The 19527-nt window shown below is 38.2% G+C and overlaps 2 protein-coding genes across 3 annotated transcripts in view; one reads left to right on the top strand and one right to left on the bottom strand.

Annotated features, from left to right (window-relative positions):
- Positions 1–10343, top strand: part of LOC141441915 (peroxisomal membrane protein PEX13-like) — an 11989-nt gene extending 1646 nt beyond the window's left edge. The window contains exons 2-4 of the mRNA XM_074106806.1: positions 3390–3526; positions 8297–8462; positions 9193–10343. Coding sequence (XP_073962907.1) covers positions 3390–3526; positions 8297–8462; positions 9193–9479 — 590 coding nt within the window. The 3' untranslated portion in view covers positions 9480–10343. The remainder of the gene's footprint in view (positions 1–3389; positions 3527–8296; positions 8463–9192) is intronic.
- Positions 10344–13561: 3218 nt separating this feature from the next.
- RpS7 (ribosomal protein S7) lies at positions 13562–18435 on the bottom strand. Of its 2 annotated transcripts, none has more exons than XM_074106126.1 (5): positions 18350–18435; positions 17821–17982; positions 16654–16838; positions 14583–14730; positions 13562–13679 (listed from the first exon to the last, which is right to left on the bottom strand). In XM_074106126.1, the coding sequence occupies exons 2-5, from the start codon at positions 17980–17982 to the stop codon at positions 13602–13604; spliced, it is 573 nt and encodes a 190-aa protein (XP_073962227.1). In that variant the 5' UTR covers positions 18350–18435; the 3' UTR covers positions 13562–13601. The 2 variants fall into 2 exon arrangements, with proteins under 2 accessions (XP_073962227.1, XP_073962228.1); XM_074106127.1 differs by lacking the exon at positions 18350–18435 and adding an exon at positions 18225–18349.
- Between the last annotated feature and the right edge of the window lie 1092 nt (positions 18436–19527).

Here is a 19527-nt window from a genome sequence, read left to right as displayed (position 1 = left end):
AGTACAGGATTACAAGCAAGGATTTATAATTTACGTTACGAGACGAGGCTGACAGCTGTTGACTTCACTTAGTTCCGGTCAACGCCACGTGACCCCGCTGCGATCATTATACGCATACTACATACCAACACGTCCCTAATGTAAGCTCCATGTAAGCTCAGCGGTTACCTAATGATTCGCCGACTATTTTTTAGGCAGATTATTGATTGGCAGACAACGTTTCGCCGAGTAACGATACGCCGATGAATTTGTACGCAGATGTATTGTTTCGCAGACTAACGTTTCGTGACTCAACCTTTAGCAGACTATTTACTTGGCATATGAGTCAGTAAGCCGTACAACTATTTACAGAAATTCTTTTAGCCTATTAATCACTACACATTTGCACTTTGGTCGAACAACCTTTTCGCTTTTTAACGGTTGAACTATTATTCAGTGCGCATATCAACTTTTCGCATCTTTTCGTTTCGCATGGGGACTGGCATTAATACCGTGATATGTGTGGATTACCACTATGGCCTTATTGGCATTTTTACACGCCGTGCTGACCGCGCATTCTTTATGATTTTTTTATGTACCCTCACAAGTTTCAAACGTATAACGCAAGTAATAAACGTATTTTTGACCATCATTGTATTTATTTTACATTGGAGTTTAAACAAACTAATTGCGGTGCTAGCAGTTCGGTTCTGGCACTTCGCCGGCCGCTACCGCGGCACGCTCGCTTCGCTCGCTCGGCTCGTGCGTTGTTGGTCGCAATTCTACCTAACACTCCTCCTCGCTGACGCTCGTCGTCGCACCTAACTTCATTTTGATAAAAGCTAGTATATATTTATATAGTCAACTCAGTAAATCCTACCTGTCGTTTGGCCGATTTTATCTACGCAGATTACGAAACAAAATCGACTGAACATTAAATCTACTTAATAATATGAATGCCATATGATAACTCTGCTTATCGTGTCTCGACGAACAGTTGTTCGGTTAACTGAAACAATTACGAAACAAACAATCTACTAAATGTAAATCTGCTTATCGCTATTCTTCCTACCGACTACTCGGCGAAACGAATAATAGGCGTAACGAAATTATACCAAACGTAGCTCGGCCAAAAGAAAAATCTGCCAACAGTTGTCTGCGAAACGAAAATCTGCGTAATGAAACTCGGCAAAACGACAGGTCACCAAGCTCAGCTCCTAGTATAAGCGTCGGCAGGACGGTTACGAACTTCGATTTTTTAATTTCGTTAGTAGCGCTGCTGATAACTGTTGGGGGAGAAAAGTCCTCGAGTGGTGACCGCGAACCGGAAGACGGAAGCATTGACACCTCCCACTAGGTGGACGATCACGCGAGAGGATGCTAGTGGCGAGTTTTTATTCCTTGTGGCGTTCTAGGGGGAGGCCTTTGTTCAGCAGTGGACGTCTTCCGGCTGGTGATGATGATGATGACATAATGTTCACATTATAGGATGCTTAAGTTGTAATTTATGTGTACGACATTACTAAACACACCAGGGTCGTTTTGCGTAAGTTAAGTGTTAATAGGCACAAGTGATATTTGGCATCAATGTCGCAATACCGGTTTTACGCGCATTTTTCTTCAACATTACTTGCCTTCGATAAAAAAAAAATCCATTAATTCAATAACTTTAAATAAGTAGCAGTGACTGTTGCCGTAACATCTCGAAACCCACCGTTTTACCTACATTTTTAGGTTCCTTACCCAAATGGGTTCCATTACTGTGGTTTCGCTGTCTGTCTGTTTTTCTCTCTATTCCAGGCGCAGATTACTTAATACATAGTTATTTACAGAGCTGTATCTAGAGAATCGCAATAGATAGACAGCTGAAATTTACACATAATATTTATTTCTATTGCCGCTACAACAGGAAATAATAAAGATAAAATGAGAAAAAAATTAAGTGGGGGGTCCCCATACAAGAAACATATTATACTGAGTGGCAAAAATCTTGCCCTCAAATGTATGCAGTAATAGGTAGTTTTGTAATGTATGTCCGTGGGCCAAATTTTGTGCCACTGAGTATATTTTCAAATCCCATCAAAACATAAATGTGAAATGAGTGCCAAGTTCAATATTATGATATATGCCTTGATTATTGACTTTAATGACAAAAGAAGTGAGATCTAAATGGGTGCCAAGTGCCAAGGTGCCAAGTTCAATGGTCAGTCCTGAAATTTATTTCATCATCATGACTTTAACGACAAAAGAAGTGAGATCTAAATGGGTGCCAAGTTCAATGGTCAGTCCTGAAATTTATTTCATCATCATGACTTTAACGACAAAAGAAGTGAGATCTAAAATGGGTGCCAAGTTCAATGGTCAGTCCTGAAATTTATTTCATCATCATGACTTTAACGACAAAAGAAGTGAGATCTAAATGGGTGCCAAGTGCCAAGGTGCCAAGTTCAATGGTCAGTCCTGAAATTTATTCATCATCATGACTTTAACGACAAAAGAAGTGAGATCTAAATGGGTGCCAAGTTCAATGGTCAGTCCTGAAATTTATTTCATCATCATGACTTTAACGACAAAAGAAGTGAGATCTAAATGGGTGCCAAGTGCCAAGGTGCCAAGTTCAATGGTCAGTCCTGAAATTTATTTCATCATCATGACTTTAACGACAAAAGAAGTGAGATCTAAATGGGTGCCAAGTTCAATGGTCAGTCCTGAAATTTATTTCATCATCATGACTTTAACGACAAAAGAAGTGAGATCTAAATGGGTGCCAAGTGCCAAGGTGCCAAGTTCAATGGTCAGTCCTGAAATTTATTTCATCATCATCCCAGCCTATATACGTCCCACTGCTGGGCACAGGCCTCCTCTCAGAACAAGAAGGCTTGGGCCATAGTTCCCACGCGGGCCTAGTGCGGATTGGGAACTTCACACGCACCATTGAATTGCTTCGCAGGTTTGTGCAGGTTTCCTCACGATGTTTTCCTTCACCGCAAAGCTCGTGGTAAATTTATTTATAATAATATAAAATATTTCATAACAACTTAAAATATCATTTCTTCTTATAACTTATAATATACTTATTGAAGCCTAAGGTTGATGCTATTACAGTCATGTTATGTATGTATCTATGTATGTAAACTCTTTATTGTACACAAGAAAAGAAACAGAACACAATTGACAAACTTTGAGATACTTGTACAAAGGCGGACTTATCCTTTAAGGGATCTCTACCAGTCATGATACAGTATACCTTTAAGCCGGCACTGCACACTGTAACCTCGTGGGCCCTCGCATACTTTATGAAGGACCGATTAATACTAATATTCAAAATAACAAAGCTGAACCATGTCTAGAACGTAAGTAAAAAAGTTAGGTCCCAGGAGGCTAAAACATGTGTATTGTTTGACCAACAGGTGTAGCAGAAAACTTTGGTCGTCTCAGGTCTCTCTTCGCCCAGTTCTGGTCAACCTTCGCGGTGGTGAGGTCACTGAACTGGCTCGTCAGGAAACTCCTGGTCTTGCTCGGCATCAGGACTGAGAGCGAATTTAAGGTCAGTGCCTTTACATCGCATCTGTATCGTCATTACATTACATATATGTTATATTATATTGTATAACTACACTCCGTGAGCTCTAAAAAAAACCTTCGGATTTTAGATGCAATGCTTCGGGTATTGACGATGACACGCGATCGTGATATGCGGTTCTGTTCTTTTATAAACTTGCAAAACTTTTCAAAGTTACAGTAAAAAGTAATGTAAAGAATAACCATCAGTACAAAATAAACCTTACTCTAGTACTATTACGCTTCTTTATCTTTTTCTAATTTTATCACAATATGACTTTTTTTCATGATACAAATAAAACAAAATCACCATTTTCGAATTCTTCCATCGTTAATTTAAATTGAGAACATCCTGCCTTAACACACTACTTTTATTTGGAAGTATATAGAGCTGTTGTTATACTGTATCTACTTCTCTTGGGTATGTCAAATGATTTTTTTTGGTCTGCTTTCGTTTAATATTTTTTTAATGTACTTTTCGAAATCCCCGTTGCTATAACGCTATAACTCGGTCTTGAACCTCATTAAAATATTTACGACCAACACTTTTCTTAAAAGTTTCAGCTTCTTTACAAAATATTTATATACATTATGAACAATATCATGTGATTGGCTATTTACAGAAATACCCTGTTTAAGTTGACTCGCCATGGAAATCAATTTCCCAAAAATAACAAACTAAATAAATATGTAAGTGGTGGTTTTAACTGCTCTATATAAATCAATGAAAACACAACGAGTGCACTCTTCGCGTGATGGATTGCTACTAAGTCAAAAAGACAATTGTCATTTCTACTAACGAATCCTTCCGATTTCCCCCGAAAGAAGAGCTCACGGATTGTACATATTTATTGTACGGCTGCAGAGAAATGGGGCACCACTGCGGTAAATAATTATGGGGATCCCCTTCAGTCGCATATTTTTTTTTAGACTATTATTGTTTCGCATAATTGATTTGGCATTATTTGTATTGACATAATAGTTCTGTCGCATAGTAATACTTTGGCCTACTACTTTTTTGGCATATTAAGCTATTAGAATAATTTCAGTTGGACTTATTTGTATTAGACTAATACACATTATGCATATTATTGTTTGGGCTATTGATTACTTGTTATAAATGAACAACAAAATATTAGGTTAGGTTAGGTTAGTATGATATCCAGGCGCGAAGCGCCCAAGCAACGCAGAAATAGTCGCGGACCTCCGTCGATCTCGCCTTAGTTCCTAAATATATATTAACACAAAACTAACCTTTTCTCGTAGTGCATCAGGCTCGTGATTGTGGTTTTACACTTTGTAATGATGCAAATTTATTATTATGACTTTTTGTATTTATGCTTTTTGACGTTAGTCTTCGTGAAGATGATGCTTTCTGTATTTATGCTTTTTAATTTTATGCGTAAAAAAATATGCGTAATGATGAGTATGCACATAGCTAATTCGGCTAAAAGCAATTATGCGTAACAATAATATTACAAATAATTTTATGCCATCCAATAGAGAACCTAATTATGTATATCGTTGGGGGTCACCTTTATCTGTGCAGCTGACGTATGTAAAACACATGAAAAGAACAATTTAATAATTTAATTTAATTTAATATTGAAAGTATATCACAAAGGCGAACTTATTACTACTTATTACTGTATTAGCCCAAACGCTAGTAGTCAAATTATCAAATTCCAAGTCATTGGCATAGCTAGAATAATATGCAAGTTGTAGTGGCAATAACCTGGCCACATCGCTCGAAGAACAGGTACCAAACCGTCGGGGAGAAAGAAGGGTCCTCGAGAGGTGACCACGCATTAGCCTTTAAATCCGACCTATACTATCCTCGTGCCTACATCCTTCCTTTGGGAAGGACATAAGAAATAATTATAATTGGACACTGTGGTCTTTTGTAAAGTACAGAGTAAAAAACTAGTAGGAAAAGCCGGAGATTTTTTCCTCTATTTTCCCTGAACATCTTAAGCTCTAAGCAACATAATTTGAAAGTTTCAAAAAGATTTTCCAAAAAAATACCTTTGGTAGGCAGAGGCTATACCACAAAATAAGTAATAGTACCTACATATACATACATTGTAAATAAACAACAAACGACGGACCCCCTAGAATATAAGACATTCATTATCGTGTTTATAGCATAGCATCCAACTTTGGCTAAGCGGCAGCTCGTAGATATAAAACTGACCTTTATGACGTAAACACGCTTAAATCAATAATTTATCTTTATTAACTTGTCAATTTTGCAGCGAGCGCATAAGGGTCATTATTTTATCTTTACGACTAACGTCGTAAAACTTATGTTGACTATCGCCAGATGGGTGTGGATCTTTATTCTGTGCAGTACATACGCTCCGAATAATAACATCACCTGTAACGACAAACAAATAATTGCTACCTAGTAATTTTAAGTTAGTAGAGATTTTTATCTACCAACCTACAACTTATAAACGTGGTCTCGCACGCATTTTGTGACCATGTATGTTGCCAGTGATGACATATGGATTCGAGACGTGGTGCTTCACTATAGGTCTTATAAATAGGCTCAGAGTTGCTCAGCGACTTCAGCGAGCTGTGGAGAGAGCTGTGCTTGGGGTTTCTCTACGGGATCGAATCTGAAATGAGATACGTAGAAAAACAAGGGTCACCGAAATAGCCAAGCGAATTAGCTCGTTGAAGTGCAATGGGCAGGCCATTAGCACGGAGAACAGATGGCCGTTAAGGCCGAAAAGTTCTCGAATGGCGACCGCGGATCGGTAAGCGCAGCGTAGGACGTCCACCAACGAGATGGACGGATGACCAGGTTAAAGCCAAGCTTTCACGGTGGATGCAGGCCGCTGCCAACAGAAGCAACTGGAGGTCTATGGGGGAGGCATATGTCCAACAGTGGACGTCGTACGGCTGATTTATGATGATGAATGATGAAGTTAAATTATGCGGAATATAATTTACCAAAATACGCCTCCAAGAAATACCTAATGATTTATTTATGTACTTACGCTACACACAAGGTCGTTCAACCCTGCCGCGATCATTGTATTGTTACAAATAAATAAAACATCCATTAATAATCTTATTTACCATTCAAAGCGGACCAATGACTCCTGAATCATCGGATAAATGATTACGTATAATCAAACATATCAGTGGATAATCTAGCGCCTGAAAGCTCGATTTCTCCGATGTTTGATTTGTATCTACATTTTCAGTTTTTATGACCGTTGTCACTGCACTTTCCTTTGTATTAAGTATCAGAACTCAGTTTGTCTCAAATGTTATCATTTGTCAGTAACATTGTCGTGATTCCGTAAGTCCATGTTATCAGTTATTTCCGCGAATATAAGACAAGCGCGCATGAGATAATGGTTCAGAAGCACAATAAGGCTCTGTTTCCACCAGAGATGTGCGAGGAATGTGTTTTTTATGAACCAATAGGAACCTCGCTCCGCTCAGCTGTTTCCACCAGAGGTGTGCTTATTGGTGCGAGGATGGGTAACTGAAGCGTTTCTATTGGTTAATGAAAAACACATTCCTCGCAACACATCCTCGCTCATTTTTGGTGGAAACATGGCCTAAGGCCGTGTACTTGACGCTAACGGGCAGCAACACTTGTTATTGGTTGTGCTATGAAAGCCATCTTCATACCAAACTTCAAGTTTATAGAACACCCGAAAGTTATAGGTTTTTCGGATACAGCAATTTGTATGGAAACGCCTTTTTAGGGTTCCGGAGCCAAAATGCCAAAAACGGAACCCTTACAGTTTCGCCATGTCCGCGGCTTTGCTCAGGGACTATCAATGCTAGAAAGCTGTAATTTTGCAAGGATATATATGAAAACTATGCCGATAAAATGGTGCAATAAAAAAAAACCCTATAGTGTGGGTGGGGTATCGTTGGATAGGTCTTTTAAAACCATTACGGAGTTGGAGATTCAGTGATTTGTTTGCAAATTATTCAACTTTAAAGTGCAAATTTTCATTAAAATCGAGCTCCCCCCTAAAATCTAAACCAGTGGGTGGAAAATTCGAAAAAATTCAGTATGCTAGTAAGTATATCAAATTTACAAAGAAAACTGTAACGGTTATGTTTGCTGAAAATTATGAGTAAGTACTTTAAAAGTAAATAGCAGCCTAAGGTATAAAATTTACCTAAACTTGGAAGATTCCGTATAAAATACGAAATCCTTAGAAAAATATTACTTTTTTTTCGTAATTGCTACGGAACCCTATTTTGGGCGTGCCCGACACGCTCTTGGCCGGTTTTTAATGACTCTATTTTAGGATTACAGTGACTTGAATTTCAATCTGAGTGATTGACTTGAATATCAGCTGAGTGAGTATTTGAATATCAGCTTGATGCCTCCACGAGTTCCTGGGAAAAAGGATTTTAACAGACGGACAACAAAGTGATCCAATAAGGGTTCCGTTTTTTCCTTTTAGGGTACGGCACTTTAAAATAATATTCATGTCCAACCGTAGAAATATCCAATCAAATAACTAACTGTAAACAACATCCAAGTACCTACATATAAATATATCCAACTGTAGAAGCCGCGCAGGAAGTTTGGTATTCGATTATAGACTTAAATTTATTTGTTTTCAAGGTTCCGTACCTCAAAAGGAAAAAACGGATGCATTGTAGAATCACTTTGTTGTCAGTCTCTTAAGTAAGACCCTTTTTTAGAAACACGTGCAGTATCAGGCTGAAATTAATATCAAACTTTGTTTAATGTTGCTATCTCTATTTCCAGGCATGGGCGGAGGCAGTGGCCGCCACTCAGACCGGCACGGGCACTCCGGAGCAGCGCGCGCGCGGCGCCAGCTGGCCCATACTGCTGTTCTTCGGTGTGATAGCAGCCGCGCCCTACATCGTGCTGAGAATGCTCAACGGACTGACTAGCAGCGTTAACGAGCGACGTAAGTAGCTTAACGAAGCGGGTTTGGAAATTATCAGGATGATTATGTTCATTGATAATTATAACTATCGGAAAATTATCCAACAATATAACAAGTAATAGGAAGTATTTTTAATTGTTACATTTCTCGTTTTCGGATACCAACAATATTACCCACGTTAAGATTCTCATTATAAACTTTACGCATAATATCTTACGTAAGTGAAGAACATTATTATCATTGATAATTAACTATCCCATGCAACCTAAGTGTCAAGTATAGACTTGAAAATAGTTACTAGGTACGTAACTGATTGGTCCCAATGCTGGGTGGAAACCTTGAGGAACTGCCTACCTTTGGAACCATACTGGTCCAAAGTTGCAGCCGACAGAGTTCAATGGAACCAGTTTAAAAAGGTCTATATCAAAAGACACAACCAATAAGAAAAGTCTGAAAACGATAATGGAAATAAACGCGTACGTGTGTAATGTACGTAAATACGTACATGGAATATGCCAATCACTCAAACAAATCAGTCCACATGCACCCGCTGCTGAGTAAATGCTTGTTCATTTTAAAGCCACTTTTCCCGGTCCTGTGCTAATCTCATCCACCCGTTTACCGACCGACTGCCAGATGTCATCCGACCAACGGACCGGCCGCGGGTCTGCCCACTGTTCTTCGACCCAATCTTGTAATATGTATGTAGGTAATTGTAGTCAATACTGAAATGACATCTCATCTCTTTCAGTGAACGACCCAACATCATGGCAAAACCCTCTCAGAGCGGTCGCCCAGCACGACTTCCAAGCCACATCCCCCCAGGAGATCAGCTTCCACGCCAACCAGGTCCTAACCCTGGCTCCCCAGTGCCTCCAGGGTCAGCTCTGGAACAGCGGCTGGCTCATGGGATCCACGGACAGACAGCATGCCGGATTGGTGCCAGTTAACTATATCAAAGTGATCAAACCGGTAGAGGAGAAAGACAAGGAGCCTAGCGTGGAGGAGTTGAATAAGTACTATGGACAGGAATTGTAGGTTTTGTGGGCTTTAATTAAGGCTTTTTGTACTTTATCATCAGTCGGAAGACGTCCACTGCTGAATATAGGCCGCTTCCAAAGAACGCCACAATAGTCCTACGCCGCCTGCATCATCGGACTCCTGCCTTCACCAGGTCATCAGTCCACCTCGTAGAAGGCTATTGGGGCCCGAACGCTATTCAAGAACACATTGGTCCCAAGACCTGCCGGTTATTTGAACGATGTGACCACTTAACTTTGGTAATTCTTCGGCCTTTGTCATTACTTTGGTTCTTCTAAATACTACCAAAAAGCGCCAAAATTTCAAAGTGTGTACGAGCATTTCTAGCAACACTGGTTTCGATACAAGCCTAGATTTAAGACTGTTTCCGCAGGTTTTTTCCTCTATTTCATTATCATTGTAGATAATTTTATTTGTCTATAGGTACTATAACAATGGTTATTGATTGACGTAAAATATCACAATGAGAAGATTCTGCGATTGCCTGGGAATCAAATCGATATAGACAAGACACAGTAAGCGACACACAACGTTAAAATTTTTAACTGAATAAGTGAATTTTGTGACGTAATGTAACAGAAATGAGGTGAAAGTTGATGCTATATTTTACAGGGTGATTGATGGGATCGTAAATTCATGCAACAATGTTCCATGGTTTTCAGAATAATCGAAAAGTTTCGACTGTCTCGAAAACGGTAAACTTTTGGACCTAAATGTGACGTAGATTACTTCTCCAATCGACTCAAAATATCCGCATCGTCTTTGCCCCTGTACCGCAAACTTTACAAGCACTACAATTCTATAAGTGTGACATCCATAATAACATAAATTTTAATTAACGATAGCTTTAACTATTGAGAACCGTTTTATATAACTACTAATGGAGATTTTTTTTTTTTTAATTTTCTCGAGCAGCAATGTAATGCAAACATTTATTTGACGTTTCAGAGAGGCAGCAAATGTTAATGTCAGTTGTTTTTGAACTAGAAATACTAATTTACGTTAAAATTACGTCTTAATGCTCATCAGCCCTTAAAATAATACACACGTTGTATATTAGGGAATATTATTGCAATGTTCTGCCGTCAAAATCACAGACCGTAAACAGGTTTTTGAATGTCGGATGCCTCAATCATATTATTTCAATTATTTAAAAAAAAAAGTAGCTCTAGCGTTTTTTTTTAAAGTAGCTCTAGCGTTACTCTCGATGTAAATATCATGTTATTTTGTTACTACTAATACTAATAAATAAATATGTTTTATGATCCGTCATGGCGACAAACAATAAAGAGAACTGATGTTGTCATGGCGGTTTGTTTACGGTTTGTGCTAGTGTCGCCCCCTGCGCAGAGCTTTGCCTACTATTTCCTATTGTCACTTTTTTGTATAAGAAAGTAACAGTTATGTCGGTTTGTAGAACTTGTTATTGTTATGATACAGTTTTTCAAAGGAAAAGTCATTACGATTTTCATTGTTAATTAATACTATGTCACTATGACGCATCGCCCTGAATTGAGCTCTCTCAATCTCATAGAACACGATTTGAAGCAAATCGGTCTCAACTTGCACAGAAGACTTGCCTAAAAATGTTGAAATGTAAAAAACGGTGTTGGTATGAAACGGAGACGCGGTTATCTATAGAAGTGGGATGTACTAAGGCGACGCTTTCTAAGATTTTTTTTTGACGCAAGCAGTGCTTAAATGTGGCAACATTTTTGGATGTACCTCATTTTTTTATCCATTTTTAAAATAGTTATTTAGTTAATCTGTAACTACCTATGTCTCGTTGGGCTAAGAGACGACATTCCAAATTAAACCAAAGCACAGAATATATAATAGTACTAACGTACAGAATGGCCACGCTCCGCCCCGCACCGATTCGAGTTACCCCACCCCTCAAGCGCAGATTGCAGGAAAACCGCAGGAAAGCAGTTGGGTGCGCAACGCAACGCGATGTATGTCGGCCGCACGGCACTAAGTTCGGGAGCAACAATTTTATTAAATAATGCTTTCTGAAATTATCGCGATGAATACATGAAATAATCGTATATCTATTGTAATTAAAAATCATAATGCTTAAATACACAGACAGACACATTTTAAGTAGGTTTAAATAAATAGATAAGATAACCTACATATAAGTACCTTTAAATGTCATTGGTAGTACTTGTAGTAAGTACTAGGGTTTTGCGATAGTCAGCCCTGTGTATCTTACGCACACATTGACGCGTGTACAGACGTCGTCGTGCTTATGTAGATTCAAGAACGCGTATTTTGTACGTCGTGGCCGCCGTGTGACCAAAGTCCTTTAAATATGTATTTGTTCTGTTGTTAAAACATAGCGTAAGAATGACGAGTGAGGTAACTCGGCCGTCTAGTGTAGAAAGACAGCAACTATGCGGTGCGGGGCAGGACCGCATCTGATTCATAGTTTGCGAAGCGCCGAGTGAAAATGTGCCCACTACTATACATTATTACGCTGGTTAAAAATTATCTTTAGAAGCTTTCGTAAATCGAGATTAAATTGGCATTATTCCGGCCTGACATTGTGCTATATTTATTCAACACTGCATTTTATAAGACTGTTAAAAATCACGTGCAATAGTGTCTTATACCCACGACTAATGTAGGATAAGATAATTTGGACGTAGATAATAAAATATGCCATTGCATATACATGCCATTGGATGTAGCAATGAAAATAGCAACCGTAGGGTAAATTCCTATATGGAGCGAGATTTTGAACGTGATACAGATGACCTAGAGATATAAATTACATCGGCAATTTTCATCCGCGCAGACGAGTGTTAACAAAATTACCTAACTAAACCGAATGTAAGCACCAATAAAATAAAGGCCTTATTGCTCTTGGAGCAAGTTAGAATATGCAATGACAGTTAATCACTAACTGACGAGGTGCCGAACAAAACGGTGGTCACCGCAATGGCGTGCAACGTTTGATCAATGGCAGGCAGCTCAAGATTACACCCGCGCAAACGTACTGCCTCATTATTGGCTAAAATGGTTTCGCACCCTAATTTTGTATCACATTCAAAATTTCACTATGTAGACACCTAATAATTTTAATCATTCAGATTGCTAGCAAAAAGGGTTATTTGCCCTATTTATGTAAAAGTACATGTACGTCTTTGATAGGTACATACATTAATATGGGATGGACTGATTTGTTAAGATTTAATCAATAAAAGTTTTCTTATTGGACCTTTTGTTTTGCTTAATCCTGTTGAACCTACAAGATCTTATTGAGCACCTTGGCTGTTCAATAACTCAGGGGTGGCCAATTTTACTAATAATAATAATAATATAGCCTTTTTTTTGTTCCGAACTGGTATTTTCTATTTTTTTTTTGTTGTTGATTATCATAAAAATCGTTTATCGGAAAACTAAAACTAAAACGCTAAACTTAAAGAAATACAACAGCAAAAGGTCCCAACCAGGCCGGTCACCTTGGGACGTCAGACCAACACCCTCCAACGAGGCAGTTGGAGGAGGCCTATGTCAAAAGACACACCGAACTGAGGGACATTTTATGATAATCAACAACAAAAATTTTACTAATAGGTACCCATAATCTATTGTTCACTAACTCGACTTTGTGCGATCTACCAACTAACAGTAATGCCATATTTCTGCCTTTCCACGAGCCACCGGTTATAGCCATCCCTGCGACACTTATGAATGACAGCCATTTACACTTGAAGACTAGAACTGAAGCTTCAATTATTACCCAGAGATCAAAATCCATCAAGCGTCCTGGGACACTTCCAGTTGGTCTACAGGACGCGTGACGGGTTAAATAATAGACTACTTTCAATAGCAATCTAGTCTAATCTGGCAACACAAAATAAATAGATAATCTCATTTATGGGGTTACCAGTGTAAACAATTGGTTTTTGTTTTGCTAATAAGTGTTGCTATCCTAATTATCCAGTACTTTGTTTATATTTATGTTATTTTCATATGTTTTATGTCCAATAAAGAGTTATACAACTTTTTTAGCGCTTCTGGCAGTTTCTCGCAGTCTTCCTATCATGGTTTTGCAGGTAAATAATAGGTACTTGTTACTGTTTTTGTTTTATTGTAAAGTCATAGTCTAGTTTACAAGTAAGGTTCCGGGAACTCGAAGGTGACTTCGCGCCCCGTGAGCTTCTTGTACACCGACTGGAACGTGTCCACCTGTGGGCAAATGAGAAATCAGGATTAATATACGAAGGCCGATGGGGTCAGAAGGTTCTCGAATGGCGTCCGCGGACCGGGAGACGAGCTGTCGGTAGGCCTCCAACAAGATGGAGCGACGACTTGGTTAAGATCGCGGGATCGCGGTGGATGCGGAAAGCAGAAGACCGGTCTGAGTGGAGAGCCTTGGGGGAGGCCTATGTCCAGCAGTGGACGTCTTTCGGCTGACATGATGATGATGATGATGATACGAAGTAAACTTCCATTGGCGTGCAGTACGTAGAGCCAGGATAGGAGCACTTGCGCTGCCAACTCTCAATGCACGCCAAAGGACACAACAAAACTTATTTCCACTTGCATTTGACCTCTGCCTGTGATATACAGTCAGCAAGACGGTCATAATCATCATCCCAGCCTATATTATGTCCCACTGATGTGCACAGGCTTCCTCTCATAATGAAAAAGCTTGGGCCATAGTTCCCATGCAGGCCCAAAACAGTGGCAAGACAATGGTTTGCCAGTATTACACCACTAGCTAGCTAGCTGTTAATACCGCAGGATTCGAAACTATCTATATACCAAATTGGATCCAAATCAGTTCAGCGAACAAAGTAACAAACAAACAGACTTGCAAACTCTTGTATCCCACTTATATGTATACTACTAATATTATACATGCTAAACTTTGTAAGTCTGTTTGCTTGTTACTTTATCACATCTATAGTCTATACAGCTGAACCGATTTGGATGAAAAATTGGTATAGAGACACTTTGTGTATACCGAAGGACATAGGATAGCTTTCATCCCGAAAAATTGCATAGTTCCCGCGGGATAGCAATAAACGAATTCTACGCAGGTGGAGTCGCGGGTATCAGGCTAGTTTAAATTATTAGTGGGATTACCTTGTGTTCAATAGTGGTTTGCTGGTTCTTGTCCAGATGGACTTTGATGAGCTGAGATCCGTCCAGCTTGATCCGGATGCGCTTGCCTACAATCTCGGCGGGGAACACTAGGTCCTCCAAGATGGCGTCGTATACTGACGTCAGCGTCCTGTAATGCAAAATGTTGGGGATGAGATAGTTAGAATTATATTCCTGTGATCCCTGGATAGACAGGATTAAATTCATCATCATCAGCCGAGAGTACAGATGTGCAAGTTGTGAAAAGTTTTTAAAAAGTTGGAAAAGTTCCCGGAAATTTCTGGAAATTTTCATAAGAAACATAGGAAATTAAAGAAACGCAAAGTTGCCATCTCCATACAAAATTGTGAGAAGTCTCCAAAATTTTCCTTTAAGAAAAATTCCGCAATTTTCCCCCTTGGAACGTCACAATGAACTACAACTTGCCACTTGCAGGAAGACAAGATTAGGATCAAGTTACAGCAAATAAAATATGTGCTGAATTTTTCTGTATTTTATTCCCAAATCATTCTTGTTCACAATATTATACTAACATCTATTAGAACAATACTATATTAACATTTTATACAGCAAATTTACTCTGTTTCTATGTCAGGGGAAAAAACTTACTATGGCCAACCTATCGCATTTATCTCTCAACAACATTCTAAAACATGATACAGCAAGTTTTATTAACTTGAGTGACCACTAACAGCCCATACATTGAAAGTTACATTACTAAGAGCAAATGATAAAAAAGTGCATTGGACAAAATATATACTTGTTTGTTTTTCGCTAGCCATAGAAACAGAATACAGATCCATATCCCAAAACCGTCTCAGGGTATGATTTATTTCTTTATTAGCCTGGCTGGAGGGGCTTTTTGCGCTGTAGTTAAGGGCCCTGGGCTGCCAACCACCCTGGAGGTCTGAACAGAGTATTCAATAAAAACGCAATTAGTAGATTAATTGGGATGCACCAAAAAAAATTAACTTAGTTTTTATTTTATTTTTGGAAAGAATAGGATCAAGATACCACTTTCATTGTTTTTGAATTTGGATGAGTATTTAATTTTTTATATTTTTTTACAAAATACGCTTGATGACGTCACAGTGAGACAGCCACATTCCATTGCCTTGAAAAATTCAGGTTGTACATAACATAATCTGTGGCATTACAATTTGGCAATAATTCAAGCACGGTTTAGAATCCTAAATGAACCATGACAAATAGTTTTATTTATAGAGAAATATCTTTTAGCTTCGATTATTTGTTTGTTTAATGGTGTGATAGTAAAAAGATATTTTTTATTAAAATCTGATATTTAAATTCTTTTGTATAACCTTGTAACATAGTAATTTAATAATTTAATTTTTAAAAATACATTGGAAATACTTGTATACATTTCGGACTTTATGATAAATGACAACTGTTTAAGGCCGAGTGTGCATCATGTGATTAAAGATCTTTGACACTCTTTGCTATTATAAGCAGGACAGGAACATTTCAATCTGTCAATTTGCTAAGTGTAGACCTGCTTTATAACTGCTTTTGTGACGAAACACTGCAGGGGTCATTACTTACCGTACTGTGTTGAACGTGCCGCGAGACGGGCGCAGGCTGAAAATCAGCACTGCCGGTTGTCGACCGGCAGCATGTGAATGCTGAGCCTGAGCCTATTGCCACATATTTGTAACGTCTGTTGTTTTTTATTTTAGTATTTTGTTATGTTCAGTGTATTTTTTTATGTGGCAATAAATGTCTTTTCTTTTTTTTTTTTCTTTTTTTTTTACTTAAATTTTGATTATTTAATTCAGTTAATCACATTTTTGAAATCTGATTTCTGAAAACGCTTCACAAAGCCTATTTCTCCAAATGGTTTTCGATTTATTTGTCAAAAATTGGGACATCCCAATTAGGTAGACCCCAAAGAGAGGGTCCATTGCGTAATAAAACTGTGTAAAAAAACATTACATTGTGTAAAAAAACTGTCATCTTAGCCCAGGGCCCCTCAAACTCTATCTGCCCCGTAAAAAGGGTGTAAGAAGATTGTATGTATACATGGAAATTATACCTTGATCGCGGCCTCTTCTGCTTGTTGGCGACGCGCGTCTTATGGCTAGGCTTGGGCAGAATCTTGCGGTCCCCAATGAATACAACATGTTTGCCACTGAACTTCTTTTCCAGCTCTCGGACAAGACGGATCTGAATCTTCTGGAACGCCTTCAGCTTGGGCATCGGCACATAAATGATGATTGACTGGAAAACACAAAAAAAAAGCAATACTATATCATTATCTAGATTTGCATATTCTGACAAAAACTTTAAATGAACTTTCTAAGCCGGCTGCTGTTAATTTAATATATCAATACAACTAGCAAGCAACCCCAGTGGGCAGCACCCCAGCTTCACACAGGTGAAATTTAAAAAAGAAAGTTTCAAAGTACTCAAAGCTTTCCTGAAAACTATACCCTGCGAAGTCAGGGTGCGTTTAGAGTATACATCTAGCTAGCTGATGATGAAAACTGATAAAAATCCATTACAGAGTTCAAAAGACCTAAGTGTATGTACATACAGACAGGCGGCAGGAAGTGACTTTATTTTATACTATGTTAAGATATTGAATGTTAGAAAGAATAAATGTCAAATTTTTGCAGATAATTTGGTTACCATAAAGTTAGGAAAATATGGACAAGCACTTATTGTAATTTGACATCGAACTTCTCACAAGTGACAAAGTTCCATGTTCATAAAATAAAAATTTGACTTGGGCTGCACGAGGATAATAATAATCAAACTACCAGCCGACTACTTTATGGTGTATAATCTGCCAATTAAGATTCAAAACAAAATATAAATAATAATACATACATAAATGGAAAAATTGCCATCAAAAAATCCCTCATACTTTTTGCTACATAGTATCAGTGGATTACAATCATCAGGTAAAGATTAAACCATTTGAAAGAACTAAACATACCAGGTTCACATGGTATTTTTGTTTAAGTTAGTACCTAAAAATATTTGTTTAACAAACCTGCCTGCCCAATTAAAGCAATAGATGACAATAATAAGTGGATAAGTTTTTTAAATGGATAACTCAACAAATTGAGCACAGGAGAGGGTCATATCATCATCCTTTCTAAGCCACTTATTAAGCTAACATGTAAAAACATTAATATCATGATATTTACTGCTTAATCAACTAGTTATCAGGGGTATTTACTAAGCTTTTAGTTACCTTCTTGTTGTGCAGTTCGATTTCTTTAGCCTTGGTAATGTAGAGCTCCCTAAGTTGCGCCTTCAGGTCCGAGTTGGTCTCCAACTCGACCAGGGCTTGAGAGATCGACGTCTCGAAGGGGTCGGCCTCAGCCGCGCTGGCTTTGATGATTTTCGTACTCATCTAGAAAGCACAATTCACAATTTCAGCGCGGCCATACATTTATAGGTTAGAAAACTTCGCAAACACAAAACTGTGAAATTAACACGGAAATCCAAAACGGAAACACCATGCAATACGTCGTTTTACGTAGTTTTTCCATTATATGAGCCACACATTATCTTAATTTCACTTTAACCAACAAAAACAACGTTGAACACAGAGGGGTCCGAAGTGTCACCACAAAATATCTATGTAATCTTTACCGTAATTGCTGGCTAACGCAAAAGTATAAAGCCCTAATTAAACAGAAAGGTTTATAATTGTATTATTTATGAGATATTGCTAGTTATTTTACTAAATTTATTAAAAAATCTCCATCGACAGCTACCTTGAGAACTAACCGGGAGCGAAAGAGATAGAAAGCCAGTGTGTGCAGTGGTGAAATACAAAAAAATACAAAATGTCAAACTAAATTTATTAATGTTTCAACGCTGCCAAAATTTAAAAATAACTTTTATGTTATCGAAAGTTTGTTTTATAAAATTAAGAAGCTAAGCCTGGGTTAAGCTATTTAAAATCATTTAGATCGGCACTTAAATGATTAAGTTTTTATCTTCCATGTTGCCTATTTATTGTGTGCTGGCAACATTTTATTTCGTTTAGAAATTTGCACTAATTTGCTGGTTTAGAACGGTACACACTCTCTGAGTAGTCTGTGAGTAGACAAAAAGTATGTAAAGTATGTATATGTCACAGGGAAATGTTTAAAACAGGGATTTGATCAAATTCCTCAGGGATATGATCAAGTCCCGGGAGATGATAAAAAACATCGCGTTGTATCATTTCCCTTGCGGAATTCAGTGATTTGATCAAGTCTCCGAGCCGTTTTAGGGAAATGATAGAATTATGGCAATGGCCGATGGATTTCATCATTTCTCTTAGCGATTTGATCAAATCCCTGAGCTAATCTATCTAGGGAAAAGATAAAACGAATCATTTAAGTCAATTCAATTTGAACATTTTACTTAACACGCCTAGTTTTTATCAAATCCCTATACATCATCATCATCATTAGCCTATATATACGTCACACTGCTGGATACACGTCCTTTCTTGGGTGAGAGGGAATGTGAATTAGTCCCCGCGCTGGCCCAGGGCGGGTTACATCCCTGAATTTCTTCGCAGATATATACAAGTTTCCTCACGATGTATTCCTTCGCCGAAACGCTAACATTACTTAACTATCAAATTATATTTTGTACATACTTAAGTTCTAAAAAACTCATTGGTACGAGCGGGGGATCAAGCCCGCGACCGCCGATTGACAGGCTCTATACAGTTTTAGAAATACGTATTAATTAGTGACATGAAATAGCATACAAAGATACAAAATATTTATTTGGTAACCATTTTGGTAACATGTACGTCCGAAATTTTATATTTAAACGTCCGAGTGCTCGACACTGTCCCAATGTGTTAATTTTTAGCCTATTCTAAAAGAAGTGATGATAAAGTGTAAACTAATTTGCTTTAGCGTGGTTAGACTGGGATGCTTACAAGCTAGAA

The sequence above is a fragment of the Choristoneura fumiferana genome, chromosome 24 (assembly GCF_025370935.1).
Source record: "Choristoneura fumiferana chromosome 24, NRCan_CFum_1, whole genome shotgun sequence".
NCBI classification, from domain to species: Eukaryota; Metazoa; Arthropoda; class Insecta; order Lepidoptera; family Tortricidae; genus Choristoneura; species Choristoneura fumiferana.
This window is presented reverse-complemented; position numbering and strand designations above follow the sequence as displayed.

Coding starts and splice junctions, on each gene's coding strand:
- RpS7 (XM_074106126.1), bottom strand. CDS start 17,982: ATGAGTACGAAAATCATCAAAGCCAGCGCGGCTGAGGCCGACCCCTTC. Junction 16,839..17,820: donor TCGAACTGCACAACAAGAAG/GTAACTAAAAGC, acceptor TGTGTTTTCCAG/TCAATCATCATTTATGTGCC. Junction 13,680..14,582: donor AAACCACTATTGAACACAAG/GTAATCCCACTA, acceptor ATTTGCCCACAG/GTGGACACGTTCCAGTCGGT.